Raw genomic sequence first — 16,652 nt, 5'->3', positions numbered from 1 at the left:
TGGGAGGTCGCCGAATGCTAAAACTGTCCCGAAAGTCTTCAAATAACACCAACTGAAGGCCTTTGGTAAAGATATCTACAATCTGATAACGAGAGGGGACATGTAGTACCCTAACCTGGCCACGAGCCACTTTCTCTCGGACAAAATGTATATCCATCTCAATGTGCTTAGTGCGTTGATGCTGAACAAGATTACCAGCCAAATATGTCACGCCCCGAGAGGGTACCCTAGGCGTGGCCGGCACTCGAAGGCCATTTCTGACCTCCGAGCGAACCACCTGCTCCAGTCACACATTCAATCAATCAAATTCTCTTAGTGGAAAACTCAAATAATGAAATACTGATCAGATATATATATAGGGGCCGGAGGCCAAACATTTAAAACCCAACAAGACAATAAAATGAGACTCCTCAAAATAACAGTTCGACCTCCCACACTCCAGTCTATGAAGCCTCTATCAAAGTCTAAGAGGTGCCAATGACAAGTCCATGGCTACCAACAATCAAAATAAAGGAAATGTCAACAAAACTGTACATGAAGGCTCAACATCCTCCGAAAACTAGGAGGGCTCACCAACTAGCTGAGGGTGTATGTGGATCTTCAACGGAGCGTCGGTTGATGATCTCTAGCACCTGTCTCTGCATCATGAAATGATGCAGGCCAAATGGCATCAGTACATGGAATGTACGAGTATGTAAAATGGCCGAATACAACGAACATCAAGGAAGAATTAATCAACTCGGAAGCTCAACTCAAGAGGAATAACAATTTCAATCAAATGTCCTAACTCTAAACAAGAATATGATTTAGACGGGACCAATCACATATAATTCAACTCAATCTGACTCAGAGTACTATCAAGACCTATTTGGGAGTTTCTCTATCCCGACAACCATCACTTATGAGCCAGTGAAAGTACAACAAACCGACGTTGTTGCTGCGTCCATTCATACCTTGCCAGGGTATGAACGAATCAACCAATCATGGATCCAATCCAACCAGGTCCTATAATGTCAGGACAAATCTCTCGGGGAAGCATCCGACTTTAACGGTTCCATCCCCCCTATGTTTGGCGACACAGTTATTGGGTTCGAGTATGGACTATACTCTTGCCTAATTCGGTGCTCGATACTCCTCCCAAGACTCAATGCTCATAAAACTCCATCCAATCAACTCAATCAAATCACATCGACAAGTCTCATTACAACCTTGTCAACTCATCAACTCTATTACAAACAAATCTCTTCTAATCATACTATCCGATCAATCTCAATCATATCTTCAAAAGAAATTTAAATGCATATATATAGCAACATCTAGATATAATCAATCATTTCCTCCATCCATTTAAATCACTCTTTGAAACTCATCGCAACTCCAAGGCTTTCAATCGACATTTCAAAATAAGCAACATTTTAAAGCAAAATAACATCCTTTATCATAATCTACATAATTTAAGAAGATCAATAAAGCATATTTAACAACTCATTTTATTCGACTCATACTCACATAAAGGCTCTTTTAGAAATTTCTTGACCCAACCTCACCAACATAGCAAGAATTCAATTTAATAGATGACAAGACTTATTTAAACATAACCCTAGCAAGAAACTCCATTACTATGGACATTCATTCTCAAAGAAGATATAGGGCACATGGGTGGATTCAACCCATGTTTTAGTTAGCCTTACATACCTTAGTGAAGACTTGAAGAAACCTTGTTGTTGGGTCTTCAATGGAGGACTCAAATCTTGAAGCTCCTAGAACTCTTCTTTGTTGGAAATGGAGAAGAAGAAGAAGAAGAAGAAGAAGAAGAAGAAGAAGGGAGAGAGAGAAGCTTCTAGGGCTTTTAGAGAGAGAGTGAGGGATTGAAAATGATCCCAAAATGTGATAGGGCTGATACATATATAATTTGGGGAAATTTCCAAATTACCCCTTCTCAAAAGTTCTGAAAAATAGGCAAAAATGCACCTGGCGCGATAGTGGCGCGTCGCGCCATTGCAGCGCCAGGCTGAATACGCCTAAAAACCTGCACACCTCGTAGTGGCGCGCCGCGCCAGAGACCAAACTACTGAGGCATGTTTCTGGCGCGATAGTGGCGCGTCGCGCCCTTACAGCGCCAAGGCCATATTTTCTGGGTTTTGGAAATTTGGCCTAAAAAACCCTGCACAACTTTTAGTGGCGCATCGCGCCAAGGACCAAACTACTGAGGCATGTTTCTGGCGCGATAGTGGTGCGTCGCGCCCTTACAGCGCCAAGGCCATTTCCCCAGCAGTTGCAACCCAGGCCAAAAATAAAATTCCTGCCGTGCTAGTTCATCTTAGGATCGTCATATCTTTTGACTCCGAACTCCAAAATTTACGTTCTTGATGGCGTTGGAAAGAAGACTCGACGACCTTTAATTTGATAGGTCGTGGGCCACCCAGATTGACGTCCTTCAAAAGATAGGGTCGTTAAAAGTCGACCCTTATACGAACTCATCCTAAACTTAGCCACGACGGATCTTTTGGACTTAGCTCGGTCCTAGGGGTCCTTGGTGACCCCACATCACCTCTAACACTGCTCAGTCCCTCAGAGACTCATCTTAACTCACGAATATACTTCAAGATACTCAGGTTCGACCCCTCCCGAACACAAGAAGGGTCCGAATCTTTAGAAAAATTTTGAGGGGTGTTACAAAATATATGGCACTAACATTATCACAATAAACCAAAGTAGCCCGTGGAATATGAAAATAAAGTTCCAAAAGCAAATTTTATAACTAACAGGACTCAGAAACCACATTGGCAACCCCTCGATATTCTACCTCGGCACTCGAATGGGACAAAGTAGCCTAATGTTTGGCAGACCATGAGATCAAGTTATCACCCATAAAGACACAATAACCCGATGTCGAATGCCGTGTGTCGGGGCACCCACCCCAATCAACATCAGTATATGCGATAAGGTTGGTTGTGGAAGAGGGATACAAGTGAAGACCATACTCCAACGTACCTTGTAGGTAGCGCACGATGCGCTTGAGAGCGTGCATGTGCTCATTCCATGGATCATGCATGAACAAGCACACCTGTTGCACAGCATAGGTAATATCGGGTGTTGTGAATGTTAGATATTGCAGTGCCCCGGCAAGACTCCAATAAAGTGAAGGGTCCGCAAATGGCGTGCTGGTAGTAGCCCCAAGCTTCGACTTTGTATCAACTGGAGTAGGAGACGGCTTACACGAGGACATGCCAGCACGGTCAATAATCTCAGCTACATACTTCTTTTGAGATAAAAATAAACTGGTTGTATGACGAGTGACAGCAATGCCCAAGAAATAGCTCAACAGGCCCAAATCCTTCATAGCAAATTTGGAGCTGAAAAGTGATATAATAGACTGGCGAAGCTCATCAGAGGAAGCAGTTAAAATAATATCGTCGACATATAATAAAAGATACACCATAGAAGAACCTCGACGATAAACAAATAAGGAATGATCGGTCTTACTGTGAGAAAATCCAAGAGTATGGACATAGTCAGCAAACCGTTTATACCAAGCCCGTAGAGCCTGTTTCAGTCCATATAGAGATTTATGCAGCAAGTAGACATGATTAGGACGATCAGGATCCCAATAACCCAAAGGTTAATATATGTACACAGTCTCCTTGAGCTCGCCGTGTAAGAAAGCATTTTTGACATCAAGCTGGTGAATCGGCCATGCCTTGGAGAGAGCCAGACTAAGAACCGTACGAATAGTCTCCGGTTTGACAACCGGACTAAATGTCTCACCACAATCCATGCCAACCTGTTGGGTTTTACCATCACCTACAAGACGAGCTTTATGTCGCTCAAACGAACCATCAGATTTTTCTTTATGAGCAAAAATCCACAGACACCGAATAATATTAATATTAGGAGGACGGAGCACCAACACCCACGTCTTATTTTTAATAAGAGCATTATATTCATCATCCATAGCTAATTTCCAATTCGAGTCACGAAGAGCACACACAAGGTTATGGGGTAAAGGGGACTTCGAGACGGATATAAGAAGGTTAAAAGACCTCTTAGGCTTGTAGATCCCATCCTTACTCCTAGTAACAAGACCGGTGGGTAGACTAGAGGGAGAGACGGGAGTGGGTCGAGGAGAAGAGAGAAGAGGAAGAGTGGAAGACGAGGCGGACTGCCCAGGCAGCGAGGAAGGAAGCTGCCCAGGCAAGGGGGCAGACTCGCCTGCTAGATACGGCGGGGCTGGCAGCAGTGCGGCAGGAAGGGGTGGAGTCGGTGGGTTCGTAGGGTTAGCGAGATGATGAGCCACATATGGAGAGGGTCCATCGTCTAGAAATTGGTATGTGTGATTTTGATGGGTATGTAACTTGGCAAAAGGAAATTGCGTCTTATCACAGAGTACGTGACGGCTAAGGATGATTTTTTGAGAGGATAAATCATAGCATTTATACCTACGATGATGTGATGGATATCCCAAAAAAATACACTGGGTTGACCGGGGTTGAAGTTTATTTATTAGTGTTGAGGAAAAGAGAGGATAACATAAACACCCAAAGACACGAATATGGGAATAAGAGGGATCCTTCCGATAAAGAATGCTAAGAGGAGAGTGATAGTTTAACAGTTTATGAGGAAGAATGTTGAGAAGGTAAGTTTTCATTTGTAAAGCATAATGCCAAAAGGAAGGAGGAAGGGAAGCATGGGCTAATAAGGTACAAACAATGTTATTAATCGTACGGATTTGTTTTTCGGCTTTCCCATTTTGAGGGGACGTGTGAGGACAAGACAAACGAAACGACAGACCATTGATTTTACAGAAGTCCCAAAAAGGGCCATTATCAAATTCCTTGCCATTATCACATTGTATATTCTTAATATCCCGTTCAAAGTGAGTTCGAATAAATGTCTTGAAATTTAAAAATGTGGAAAAGGTTTGTGATTTGTGTGATAAAGGAAATGTCCACAAGAATTTAGAATAATCATCCATAAATAAAACATAATATCGATGATCGGAGGAACTCAAAATGGGTGACGTCCAAAGATCACTATGTATAATATCAAACGGCATAAGAGTGCAAGAAGTGGACGCATAAAAGGGCAACTTAACATATTTTCCAAGAGGACACGAATGACAAATACGAACATCGCTACTTTGAGTACAATCAATTAATTTATTCTTCCTAAGGAAATTCAACACAGGTGCGCCCAGGTGACCCAAACGATCATGCCAAAGAGAAGGTGCCAAAGCCGCAAAAGTAGATGGTAAAGTGACTGGATTGGTGATTGGATAAAGCTCTCCCCGACTGTTACACCTCATTACCAGCCTCCCCGTCTGAAAATCCTTCACAGAAAACCCAAAGAGATCAAAATTCACAGAAACAGAGTTATCAGTGGTAAATTTGCGGACGGACACCAAATTTTTAACTAGATGAGGTGCATGGAGGACATTTTTTAAGTGCAAGGGAGGACCCGGGGAAGACAAAGTTGTGTGACCATAGCCGTGAATTGGAATAGAGTGACCATTATCAACCATAATACCACGATTAATGCTCTTATTAAAATAGGACGTGAGGTTACCTTGATTGGATGTCATGTGAGAAGTGGCACCGGTGTCCATGTACCAATTTGTATCCGGAGGAGTGATCCCAAGAGTATGCATTGCAGCCTCAATGTCCATAGGCGTAGGGGCTGCGGTGTATGCCTGTTGGGGTCGGGGGCCAAGAACACCCACTCTTGGTGGTTGTTGTTGTCCATAAGTGGGTCAGGACCAAGTGGTTGACGAATATGGGCATGGTGGGACAGCCCAAGGACCCCAAGAGGCCAGCCATGGCCACTGTTGTCCGCCAGACCAAGGAGAAAATTGTGGAGAGTGTTGCACCGTTGAATGCTGCCCAGTGCTGCCGCGACTGCTGCTGCCACCCAGCTGACCACCACGGCCAGCAGGACTGCCGCTACTGCCAGCTCCTCTGCCGCCGCCACGACTACCATGGCTGCCGCGAGATCTGCCTCCATTATTATTGCGGTTGTGGTGCCTCTTTTCACCACTATTATGGCGGTGGGAAGAGGAATTATCAGGAACATCAGTGTGACCTTCGGACGAGCGAGCAACTAATGCAGCGGAGGAACTTTGGGCTGCTTTCTTAGCACGGCCAGCTTCTTCAAGAGTGAGCATCGAACGGGCTTGATAAAATTGTGGCAAAGGGTCGCGTTGGCGAATAAGAGTCGCCACACCTTGGTAGGGCTCGGTAAGGCCCGAGACCAATTGAAGAACTAGACGATCGTTAGCCACTTGAGAGCCAACATTCTTGAGTTGATCCGCCAGAGATTTGAGATGTTGACAATAGGCAGAGACATTGGGAAAATCGGCCATGTCGACATGAGTGAAGTCGTACTCAAGGGTGACAGCACGAGAGTGTTTGTTATCCTGGAAGATATCATGCAAGCGATTCCAAGCCTCCATCGCCGTGGTGTCAGGTTCCAAAATTGTATGCAACAGATCATGAGAGATAGTAGCGTAGAGCCATTGGAGAACGGTGGCGTCAAGGGTGGACCACAGTCCTTTGTCCTCCTCCTGTTGAGGCCGTTTCTCCGTTCCTGCCGCCGGAGGAATAATATGATCAATTACCCGATGGGATCGTGCATGAATCTTAAATAGTTCCGCCCAAGTGGAATATTGGACATTCTCCATCTCAAGAGTGACGGGAACATGGTTCTTGATGTTGGAGACAGCAAGAGCAGGATGAAAGGAAGATTTGGAGGTAGACATGGTGAAAAAGTGAGGACGAGGAAGGCGAGGGGGGCTGTGGCGGCGGGAGATCTAGAAGAAGAAGGAGAGAATTTGCCTAGACAGCTGATACCATGAAAGAAATTAATCATTTGCTTTATTTCATTAACATAATAAGTATATATACCTAATACAAGCGTCTAATACAAGGAAACTAACTATCTATATATGAAAACTAAATATATACAATTTGTTACGAATCTGTCAGAATATATTACCATATATTCTAACAGGTACTAAATTGGTACAAGATTATCATTTTAAAAAATATTGCAAAAGATTGCCTTTAGAAAAAGTGGAGAAAAAAAAACCCAAAAAATAAAAAAGTTGCAGAAGACATTTCTTTAATTATTTATTCTTCAAAGAAAGAAAAACCTTCTTTGAACAAAATACCCAGAATTGGGCAAGTTTCTATTGATTTCTAATTCCTCAAGTTGATGCACCTTGTTCCATTAAATGGCAAAAGAAAACTGCCCTAAAAACAAAAGAAAACAGACTGCATACTTTAAAAGAAAACAAGACGAGTGCCGCTTTGCAGCAAAACAAAACACAAAAGCAAAATAAACAAACAGAAAACTTGCTTTAAAAGAAAACAACAACGTGAACCAAAGCAGTGTTAAAAAAAACACTTCGTTGAAGTTCAAAACATAAATAAATAATATATATATATATAGTACTTTCAAATGTAAATCCATCTTTATTCCATTTCTAATGATCTAACTAGACCGTGCTCCTGAAATCACTTGTTGAAAAACTTCAAATAATTCATTCCAAAATCATAAGTAAATCACTAGACATAATCATCAATAAATAAGTATGATAGGAACACTAACCTTGTTCTATTGCAAAAATCGTTTGAAGGAAATTAGGATATTCTAAATCTTGAAGATACTTCTTTGTGTTATTTTTTATCTGAGATGGAGAAAAAAAAAGAACGTATCTTCTAATTTAGGGATCAATTTATTTTAAGGATGGTGAAATGTCTTTTCAAAAAATGTACCTTTTCTTGTATGTATCCATCATAATTAAAGAAAAGGCTCATGGGTTTTAACTTAGGGAAAACTACACAAATTGAATTCATTAGGCAAAGTATTTACCCAAATTAGATCCAACCCAAACTATGTACCCTGATTGGACCCACGATCCAAACTATTTACCCGACTGCCTCTTGTTCTATTCAGTGAACCACTGCTTCTTCATCCTTGATATATATATATATATATATATACTTTAACGGTATCAAACAACAATTGAGCAGTCTTTTCACTGAAACACTTCATGTTATATAATATATATACTCTAAAGGTATCAAAGAGTAATTGAGTAGTGTTTTCACTGAAGCACTACTTCTTACTCTTTGAGACTATCAAAATATATATATACTCCGATGGTATCAAACAGAAAACGCGAATTAGTAGTTAAAAGTAGGGGGCATGGAAGTAAAGGATAGTCGCTTGTAAATAGTTTCTTTTTGGGTACTAGTGTTCTTTTCCCTTTAACTTATCTAAAATAAACTCATACCAATACTTTATTAGATAAAAAAATAGACTTTTTTAAATAACAGCATATCTATACATAAATATATTAATATGTGAGTTTATAAAACAAAAATTGGTGCGAAAGCATTATGTATTCGCTGAAAAAGACTGCATTCCAAATAGTAAATATACAACCTATTTTAATGCAAGATAATCAAGCAGACATATAAGACTCTTCGTCTGACATTCCGATAAACAAACTCCCAACGTTCAGATTATGAATGAAGTATTAGTCAATAGTCAGCACTAGAATAATGAATGATAAAAATGCCAACTTGCTAGAGCAAAAAGTCTTAACAGTGGACTTTTACCGTAACATACATGAACCTCAATACAGTTGACTCACCAAAGTTATCAATTTGCCGAAATCGGTGGATCTAATTATACAGTTTGTATCACAGAGACGACCACCTATGAATATCAGACACCGTTGTTTAAATATACTTTTAAATAGCAATTGGCCAAATTGATGTTAATAACATGAATGATGGACAAGTTATTACTTGTTAACTATGATAGCTGACTTAGTATCTATAAATACAATTACAAATTAGTGGTATTCATTGGTAGCCCCTTATTGATTACTGATTCAACGAAGTTACACGGAAAATCAATGGGAAGACAGAATAAGAGTGCAAATGCTACATGTCAAGGTAAACAACACTTTAGCCATCCCCACATTTTGAAACCAATTGTGAATCCACCTGAAACACTCACTTGCAATGCCTGTGAGCTACCAAATAACAATAAGCCTAATTTACATGGCTGCAACAGCTGCCAGTATTTCCTCCACGAAAACTGTTTCAATGCTCCACGTTTTCTCAATCACTCGTCTCATCCTTCCCATCCCTTGACACTTCACCATATTCCGTCTTACTCGAGTCGTTCCTATACTTGCAAGGCTTGTGGCTCTTCTGGAAATGGATTTTGCTTCAGCTGTGCTTGTTGTGAATTTGATATCCACTTGCAATGTGCGTCTTGTCCGAGTTCAATACTTGTTGACAGACACCCACATCAATTGGGGCTCCATTTCGGTTCTCCATACGAAGATAAGAATAGTACATACGCTTGTGACATGTGTAATGTGATCATGAACAAGGACGATTGGCTGTACTATTGTGCTGAGTGTGATTTCGGGTCACACCTGCAGTGTGCCATAACTAGTCCTGAAGTCGATGTTTTCACCAAACAGCAGCGTCCAAATCCAAATTCAAATGCAAATCCAAATTCAAGTCCAAATTCAAATGCAAATCCAAATTCAAGTCCAAATCCAAATCCAAATCCAGCGGTGGAAATGATAAATGCAGTGAATGATGCCCATGAGCGGCTTATAGCAACTCAAATTCGCCTTCAGATTGAAGCACAGGGAAGACAGGCTGCTCTGGACTTAATATAGACAATCACGAACATATAACTCTATCGTGGTTTTCTAATGCATTCACTTTGGCGTTCTTCAGTTTTTATTGCAAAATAAATGCTTTATTATTGTTATGTTATTTCTCTTTCAAATTTGTATCTTTGATCATCAAGTTTCTTCATTTTCGTTTTGGTTTCTATGTTTATCTATTACAAACTAGTGTGTGATTTCCCCCCTTTTGGTTCTGCAAGACGAGAATCAAACAACAGCACATCATAAACTATAATTTCAATAGAAAATAAAATTAATTAAAATCAGAATACCGATATATAGAAGCTCATTTCGATACTAATCAAAACAAATGATAAATTTTTCTCATAAAAAAGTCAATGATATAATGCATAAGCTTTTAATATTTTGAGTGATTAAAAGAAACTTATTTATTCGTAACGTGCTTCATGATTCATGAAAATGCTGATTGGTGAATATATGAAGATACAAAACCTGTGATGGCTTATATGAGTCCTCCACGAGTCAGCGAACCAGGTCTCTTGACACAATCTGTTGACAGAATATTCAAGTTAGATGCAAAAGTTAAAATGACACACAATGTTTGTGTGGAAACCTCCTTGCTCAAGGGAGGAAAAAATCACGACTTGTTTCACAGGATTTCACCAACAACTTCACTAACAATGAGCTAAGTTTTAGATTACAAACTCTTGTAACCTAGAAATTAAACTCTTAATCCCTTCCCCCTTGCAGCACCTCTATTACAAGACACAAAGCAATAACTCTATTTTTCACTACACTAACTCTACCTGATACATACTTCAACAATACACCACAACTAACTCTAACCACCAACTCAGATCTCAAAGATAGAGAAGAAACAAACAACAACTCTACTTCATCCACGCATCAACTAACTCTAGTTGACACTCCTAGGCAACTCCACCCAAGAGAACACCAAACCAATGGTGAAAAAAAGCTTGACTAAAACATAAATGATTCGACTAATTAACTCTAATTAATATGACAAAAGCTAAACACTTAAACAAACAAATGATCTACTATCCTTTATAACTTAGGAGTAGATTTACAATATAAGAACACAAGACACAAAACTCAAACATAACTTTAGACGTTGTAGTTCTGGCTCAGGTCCCTGTTGAATATGAGTAATATTCTTCCTTGAAATGACTTTTGCGTTGTGTATGAACTTGATTTACAAAAGCTTAATGTTTCTTGTCACAATGTTCTCTTCATAAGAGAGACAAAAAAATTTGGGAGCAACGCCATTGGTGGAGGCAGCCTGTTGTTGCAGCACCTCTGTTACAGTGCCCACCAACCAATGCAACTTTTGCAGCTTTACAGATGTACTCCATTTTCTTGTCTTGGACAGACGTTACTCATGGGACCAGGTTTTTCTACCATGTCTCATAGTTTATTAAATCATCAAGACACGAATATAACAACATGTAATAAGACAAGGTTAGTTGGTTGACTATCTGAACTTCCATCTTGTTGGTGAGTGTTCGATTTTCTACATTGTAATCCTCTCCCTCATTTCCCCTTCCCCTAACCCCAATTTTTTATTTTTAAAAATAATAATAATAATAATAATAATAATAATAAGAATAAGAATAAGAATAATAAGAATAATAATAATAATAATAAGAATAATAAGAATAATAATAATAATAATAATAATAATAATAATAATAATAATAATAATAATAATAATAATAATAATAATAATAATAATAAGAAGAAGAAGAAGAAGAAGAAGAAGAAGAAGAAGAAGAATAATAATAATAATAATAATAATAATAATAAGAAGAAGAAGAAGAATAATAATAATAATAATAATAATAATAATAATAAGAGGAGGAGGAGGAGGAGGAGGAGGAGGAGGAGAAGAAGAGGAGGAGGTCAAGATAGAACATTTTCCACTTTTTTCTGCTTTTAACAGGTCTAAATATTTTGAAAAATATATTTTTTAAAATCTTAAATATCATGACAATGATTTCCTCGCGGAAGTATACACAAGCAAAACAAATTTTATAAATAACATTTCATGTTGATTGTCTTCCCCTTTGCCCCGCCCCACCCCCTCTTCCAACCTACACCCCATCTACGCCCTCCCACTTACGTTCGCACTCGCACGTACAACCCCGGCACCCGCACACTCTCCCATAGCCCCTGCCCCCTTAACCCCCTCGTACCCCAGCACCCCCACCTCATCCACATTTATAGTGTTTTGCCTAAATTATATACAAATATTTTTGAGATAATTTTTTATATATTTATCAAATACAAAAAATAAGTAAGAAAATCACTTATTTTCAAAAAAATATTCTTCTAGCTAGAATTGGTTTTTGTAAAATATTTGATCAGCCAGCTCTACAAGCCAAATAATTAGTCATTTCTTCCAGATTTTACTCTATTTTATATAATGTCATAATTTCTCATTATCTTTAAAAGTCAGAAGTTGACTTCCAGAATAAGAAATACCAAGTAAACTTGACAGTGGATGTACTAAATTCACTAAATTATTTTCAAGAAATCCATATAAACCATGTCTATTTCCTCCAAAAGAAACCACACATTGAAAACAACTTATAGACTAAGCAAATTGAGAGACATGAAATATCAAGATAACCAACATTTCAGCCACCACCATATTTTGAAAAAACTTGTTGTTGATGAAAGTGAGGAACTTCAATGCCAAGCCTGTGAGAAGCCTATTTTTGAGCCCTTTCATGGTTGCATCTCTTGCAATTTCTACCTCCATGACAATTGCCTCAACGCGCCTCGTTCTCTGGTTCACCCTTCTCATCCCTCTCACCCTTTAACCCTTCTTCCATCTCCTACTTATTCGAGCCGATCTTTTACCTGTAATGCATGTGGATCTGAAGGAAGATCATGTAGCTTAAGTTGTGCTCATTGCGAGTTTGATCTGCACGTGCAATGTGCCCTTTTGCCCCAAACTGTCTTACTTCCCCAACACCATCATCATGCACTTAAACTTATATTTGATTCCTCATTTGGTGATGAGGATGAAAGTTACATTTTTGTTTGTGATCTATGTCATGGAAAAGCAGAACAGAATTCTTGGTTGTATTATTGTGCTGATTGTGATTTTGGAACACATATCGAATGTAGCATTTCCAAATATGTCAACAAACCAAAAGAAAATGCAGTCATCACGAAACCAAAGGAAGAAATTGTCATTAGTATATCAACAAAAAGTCCAGATAGGAAAACAGAGAAAAAATCTACCAAGAATCCCAAAATGAACCTAGCAGCTGTATCTCCGGTCGAAAAACTAGCAGACAAATTACCACAAGGAGAAGAAAATGCAGTGATCATGAAACCAAAGGTGGAAGAACCAATTAACAAGGAAATTACTGAACAAGTCATCAATAAACCAACAAAAGGTCCAGTTAGGAAAACAGAGAAAAAATTAGCCAAGAGTGTTAGAGTAAATCCCAAAATGAAGACAGTATTGCCTGACGAGAAACCAGCAGACAAATCACCAGAAGAAAACGAAGAAAGAGAAGAAAATGCAGAGATCATGAAACCGAATGAAGTACCAACCAATGAAAGAGTCATTAGTACATCAACAAAAAGTCCAACTAGGAAAACAAAGAAAAATTCAACCAAGAATCCACCAGAAACTCCCAAAATGAAGCCAGTAACTGAATCGGCGCAAGAAGAAAATTCAGCAGACAAATTACCAGAAGAAGGAGAAGAAGAGGAGGAGTCAGAATCAACATATTATGAAGCTCAGCGCAGACTGAAAGAACAACATATGGGGCATATGCTCATGCTTCAAGCTATGGACAATGCTGCTAGCTACATTGGGCCCTCACGGGGTTATTACTATTATTGACCTTCTATCAACATTCAACATCATGAACGCACATTCACTGGTATTTCCCTTTGTTTGAATCTTGGTATTACATGTTGTTTGAATGGTTTTATGATTGTTACTAGTATTCATTGTATTTTCAATATTGGTGCGAGCTGTTACATGAGTATATCACTATCTACACAGTCATTTTTCCCCAGTTAATTAAATGCATCTTGGATCTAATTAACCAACTCCAAAAATTAGCTCATAAGAGAAAAATTGTCCATACCATATAAGAATATCATGTATCCTTTTGTTTCCACCAATGTAGAACTCCACCACCATGGCATGCCCATGACTGGACACATCTGGGGGTGTTGGAGTCTCGCATTAGTGGGATAGAGGATACATGGTCTCCATATATGATCTTGGACAATCCTTTCTAATGAGCTAGCTTTCGGCCATGGGATGGAGTTAGGCCTAATATATCTTTCTTTATCTTGTATGGTATCAAAGCCGCTCATTCCAACTCATTGTTTGCTATTCTATATTATTATTTAAAAGCTTATATACTCTTTATGCGGCACAATTCGGATTTTGAGAATCAAACACTTTAAGTTTGATCGTGAATTTGGGTATGAAATCTACAAGTTTTTTGAATTTAAAATTTATATATTTGGAAACTATGTGAAAAAAACACTATAAATTACTATAATAACGTCAACTGGTCTGGCCCTAGTTTTCCATCCATTTGTTAAGGGATAATCTCACCTGAGCAGACCAATTATTATTGGAAAAATTATGCGGATAAGCAAATATATATTAGTTAATTAGCTAACATAGTTATAGTTTGAATTAATTATGGATCGCGGCAAACATCTAACTGTAATTACAGTTTGAGTTTTGTATAATTCAAGTGATTATACAGTTGAGTTTTGTATAATTTGCGCGATTTATACAGGCGTTGTGCGTGAATCGAATTGTATAGCGAAATATACAAACACTACAAATTGTATAGCGAATTATACAAATATTGTGCATGAATTATATAGTGAAATAGACAAACGTTATTGTAAAAAATGAAAGAGGGAGGATGCTGTGATAGCAAATTTCTGTATCTCTATCTTTAGTATGTACATTAGATTATATAGAATTGTACAGTAGCTAAAATGGAGACAAGAAGACATGAAGACATGGCCTATTCTTAATTTTGTGCAAAACTATATTCTACTTACCCATAAATATATGGGCATAATTATATTTAAAAATTAAGTGTATTTGTGACAGATTTATATATATATATATATATATATATATATATATATATTTATGTGGAGAGGGAGGCTCCACGTGGATGCCCCAAATGTGAGGGCTGAAGAGTCTTAAACTCTTCAGCTTCTTCCTCTTTCCTCTTTGCTGAATTCTTCAGCTTCTTCATCGTCTGCTTCTTCTCTTCTTTTTCGTTGGCTCTGTAAGCTTCTCCAACATCCCCCCTCAAGTTGGAGGGGAGTGTCAGTGCCTTCAACTTGCGCAGGATCGCTTGATGAGAAACCCCTGAAAGGGGCTTAGTGAAGAGATCGGCGAGCTGTTCTCTAGAAGGAACAAATGAGAGGGTAATCAGACCAGATTGAACCTGTTGGCGCACAAAATGACAATCGAGCTCAACATGTTTAGTGCGCTCATGGAAGACCGGGTTTCGAGCTATATGGATGGCTGCTTGACTGTCTGAGCGTAGCGGAATCGGAAGAGTAATTGAGGCAGAAAGGTCTTCAAGAAGCCGAACTAACCACGTAAGTTCAGCAGTAACACGGCGCATGGACCTGTATTCTGCTTCGGCGGAGGACAAGGAGATCGAGATTTGTTTCTTCGATTTCCAAGAGATTGGGGCTCCTCCGAGGGTGATGAAAAAACCACTGACCGATTTTCGTGAATCTTTACAAGAAGCCCAGTCCGCATCGCAAAAGGCCAGCAGAGAAAAGGAGGGGTCGGAAGAAAGGAGGATTCCCTGAGCTGGATCTGTATTCAGGTAGCGTAAAACGCGCAAGGCAGCCGAGAAATGGGACAAACAGGGTCGTTGCATGTGTTGACTCAGAGCAAGAACAGCAAAGCATAGATCTGGACGAGTGTTGGTCAAAAAATTCAACTTGCCAACCAAGTGACGATAGAGAGTGGGATTATCCAAACGAGGGCTGTCGTCTGCTCGAAACTTGAAGGAGGGGTCCAGCGGAGAATGGACTGCAGGCAGATGAGAGACATCAAACTCATGAAGGAGGTCCATGGTAAACTGCCGTTGATTTACAATAAATCCTTGATCTTCTCTCAAAATTTCCATCCCAAGAAAATGGTGAATTTCACCCAGGTTTTTAACTCTGAATTCTGTGTTGAGAAAGCATTTGATAGTTTCGAGTTCAGACAGGTCATTTCCAGTGAGGAGAATATCGTCGACATATACTGCTAGGATAGAAGTAAGTGTCCCGTTGTGCTTGAAAAAGAGAGAGTAATCGTTTAAAGAGGTAGAATAGCCTTTGAAGGCTAAGGCTCCTGCAAGCCGAGCATACCACTGCCGGGAAGCCTGCTTTAAACCATATAATGATTTCTTCAGGAGGCAGACATGGTTAGGGCTAGGAGGTGTCAGTCCTGCTGGGAACTTCATAAAAACCTCTTCTTGGAGGTCACCATGCAAGAATGCATTGTTGACATCCAATTGTGAAACAGACCACTTCTTTTTAGCTGCAATGGTCAGTAGGCACCGGATAGTGGTCATCTTCACAACAGGTGAAAAAGTTTCTCCATAATCTATGCCTTCTCTTTGTATATCCCCCCTTACGACTAGTCTGGCCTTGAGTCGTTCAATCCTCCCATCCGAGAGATGCTTTATCTTGTATACCCATTTGCAAGGTAAAGCTCTCTTTCCTTTAGGCAGCAGGACAACATCCCAGGTGTGATTGGTTGCCAAGGCCTGAAGTTCGGAGTTCATGGCCTCTCTCCATGCTGGATGTTGGGAGGCTTGGTTGTAGCAGTTAGGCTCAGTGATATCAGAGAGAGAGTGAATGAGTTTCTGATTGTGGAGGGATAAGGAGGAGAAAGCATATCCCTTTGGCTTATGAGAGTGATCAAGATAAGGTGTCC

General features: G+C 39.4%; 3 protein-coding genes across 3 annotated transcripts; 2 read left to right on the top strand and 1 right to left on the bottom strand.

Moving 5' to 3' along the window:
* Nucleotides 1–5,749: 5,749 nt before the first annotated feature.
* On the bottom strand, nucleotides 5,750–6,754 carry LOC129884090 (uncharacterized). The gene has a single exon (XM_055958455.1). It carries the CDS (start codon nucleotides 6,752–6,754, stop codon nucleotides 5,750–5,752), a length of 1,005 nt encoding a protein of 334 aa, XP_055814430.1.
* Nucleotides 6,755–8,787: 2,033 nt separating this feature from the next.
* Nucleotides 8,788–9,857, top strand: LOC129886898 (protein VACUOLELESS GAMETOPHYTES-like). The gene has a single exon (XM_055961790.1). The coding sequence runs from the start codon at nucleotides 8,924–8,926 to the stop codon at nucleotides 9,704–9,706; it is 783 nt and encodes a 260-aa protein (XP_055817765.1). The 5' UTR covers nucleotides 8,788–8,923; the 3' UTR covers nucleotides 9,707–9,857.
* Nucleotides 9,858–12,288: 2,431 nt separating this feature from the next.
* On the top strand, nucleotides 12,289–13,806 carry LOC129886897 (uncharacterized). The gene has a single exon (XM_055961789.1). It carries the CDS (start codon nucleotides 12,312–12,314, stop codon nucleotides 13,560–13,562), a length of 1,251 nt encoding a protein of 416 aa, XP_055817764.1. The 5' UTR covers nucleotides 12,289–12,311; the 3' UTR covers nucleotides 13,563–13,806.
* The last annotated feature ends 2,846 nt before the right edge of the window (nucleotides 13,807–16,652 follow it).

Source organism: Solanum dulcamara, chromosome 4 (genome assembly GCF_947179165.1).
Source record: "Solanum dulcamara chromosome 4, daSolDulc1.2, whole genome shotgun sequence".
Taxonomy (NCBI): domain Eukaryota; kingdom Viridiplantae; phylum Streptophyta; class Magnoliopsida; order Solanales; family Solanaceae; genus Solanum; species Solanum dulcamara.
The sequence above is the reverse complement of the archived record's forward strand: the minus strand, read 5'-3'. Positions and strand labels throughout refer to the sequence as shown.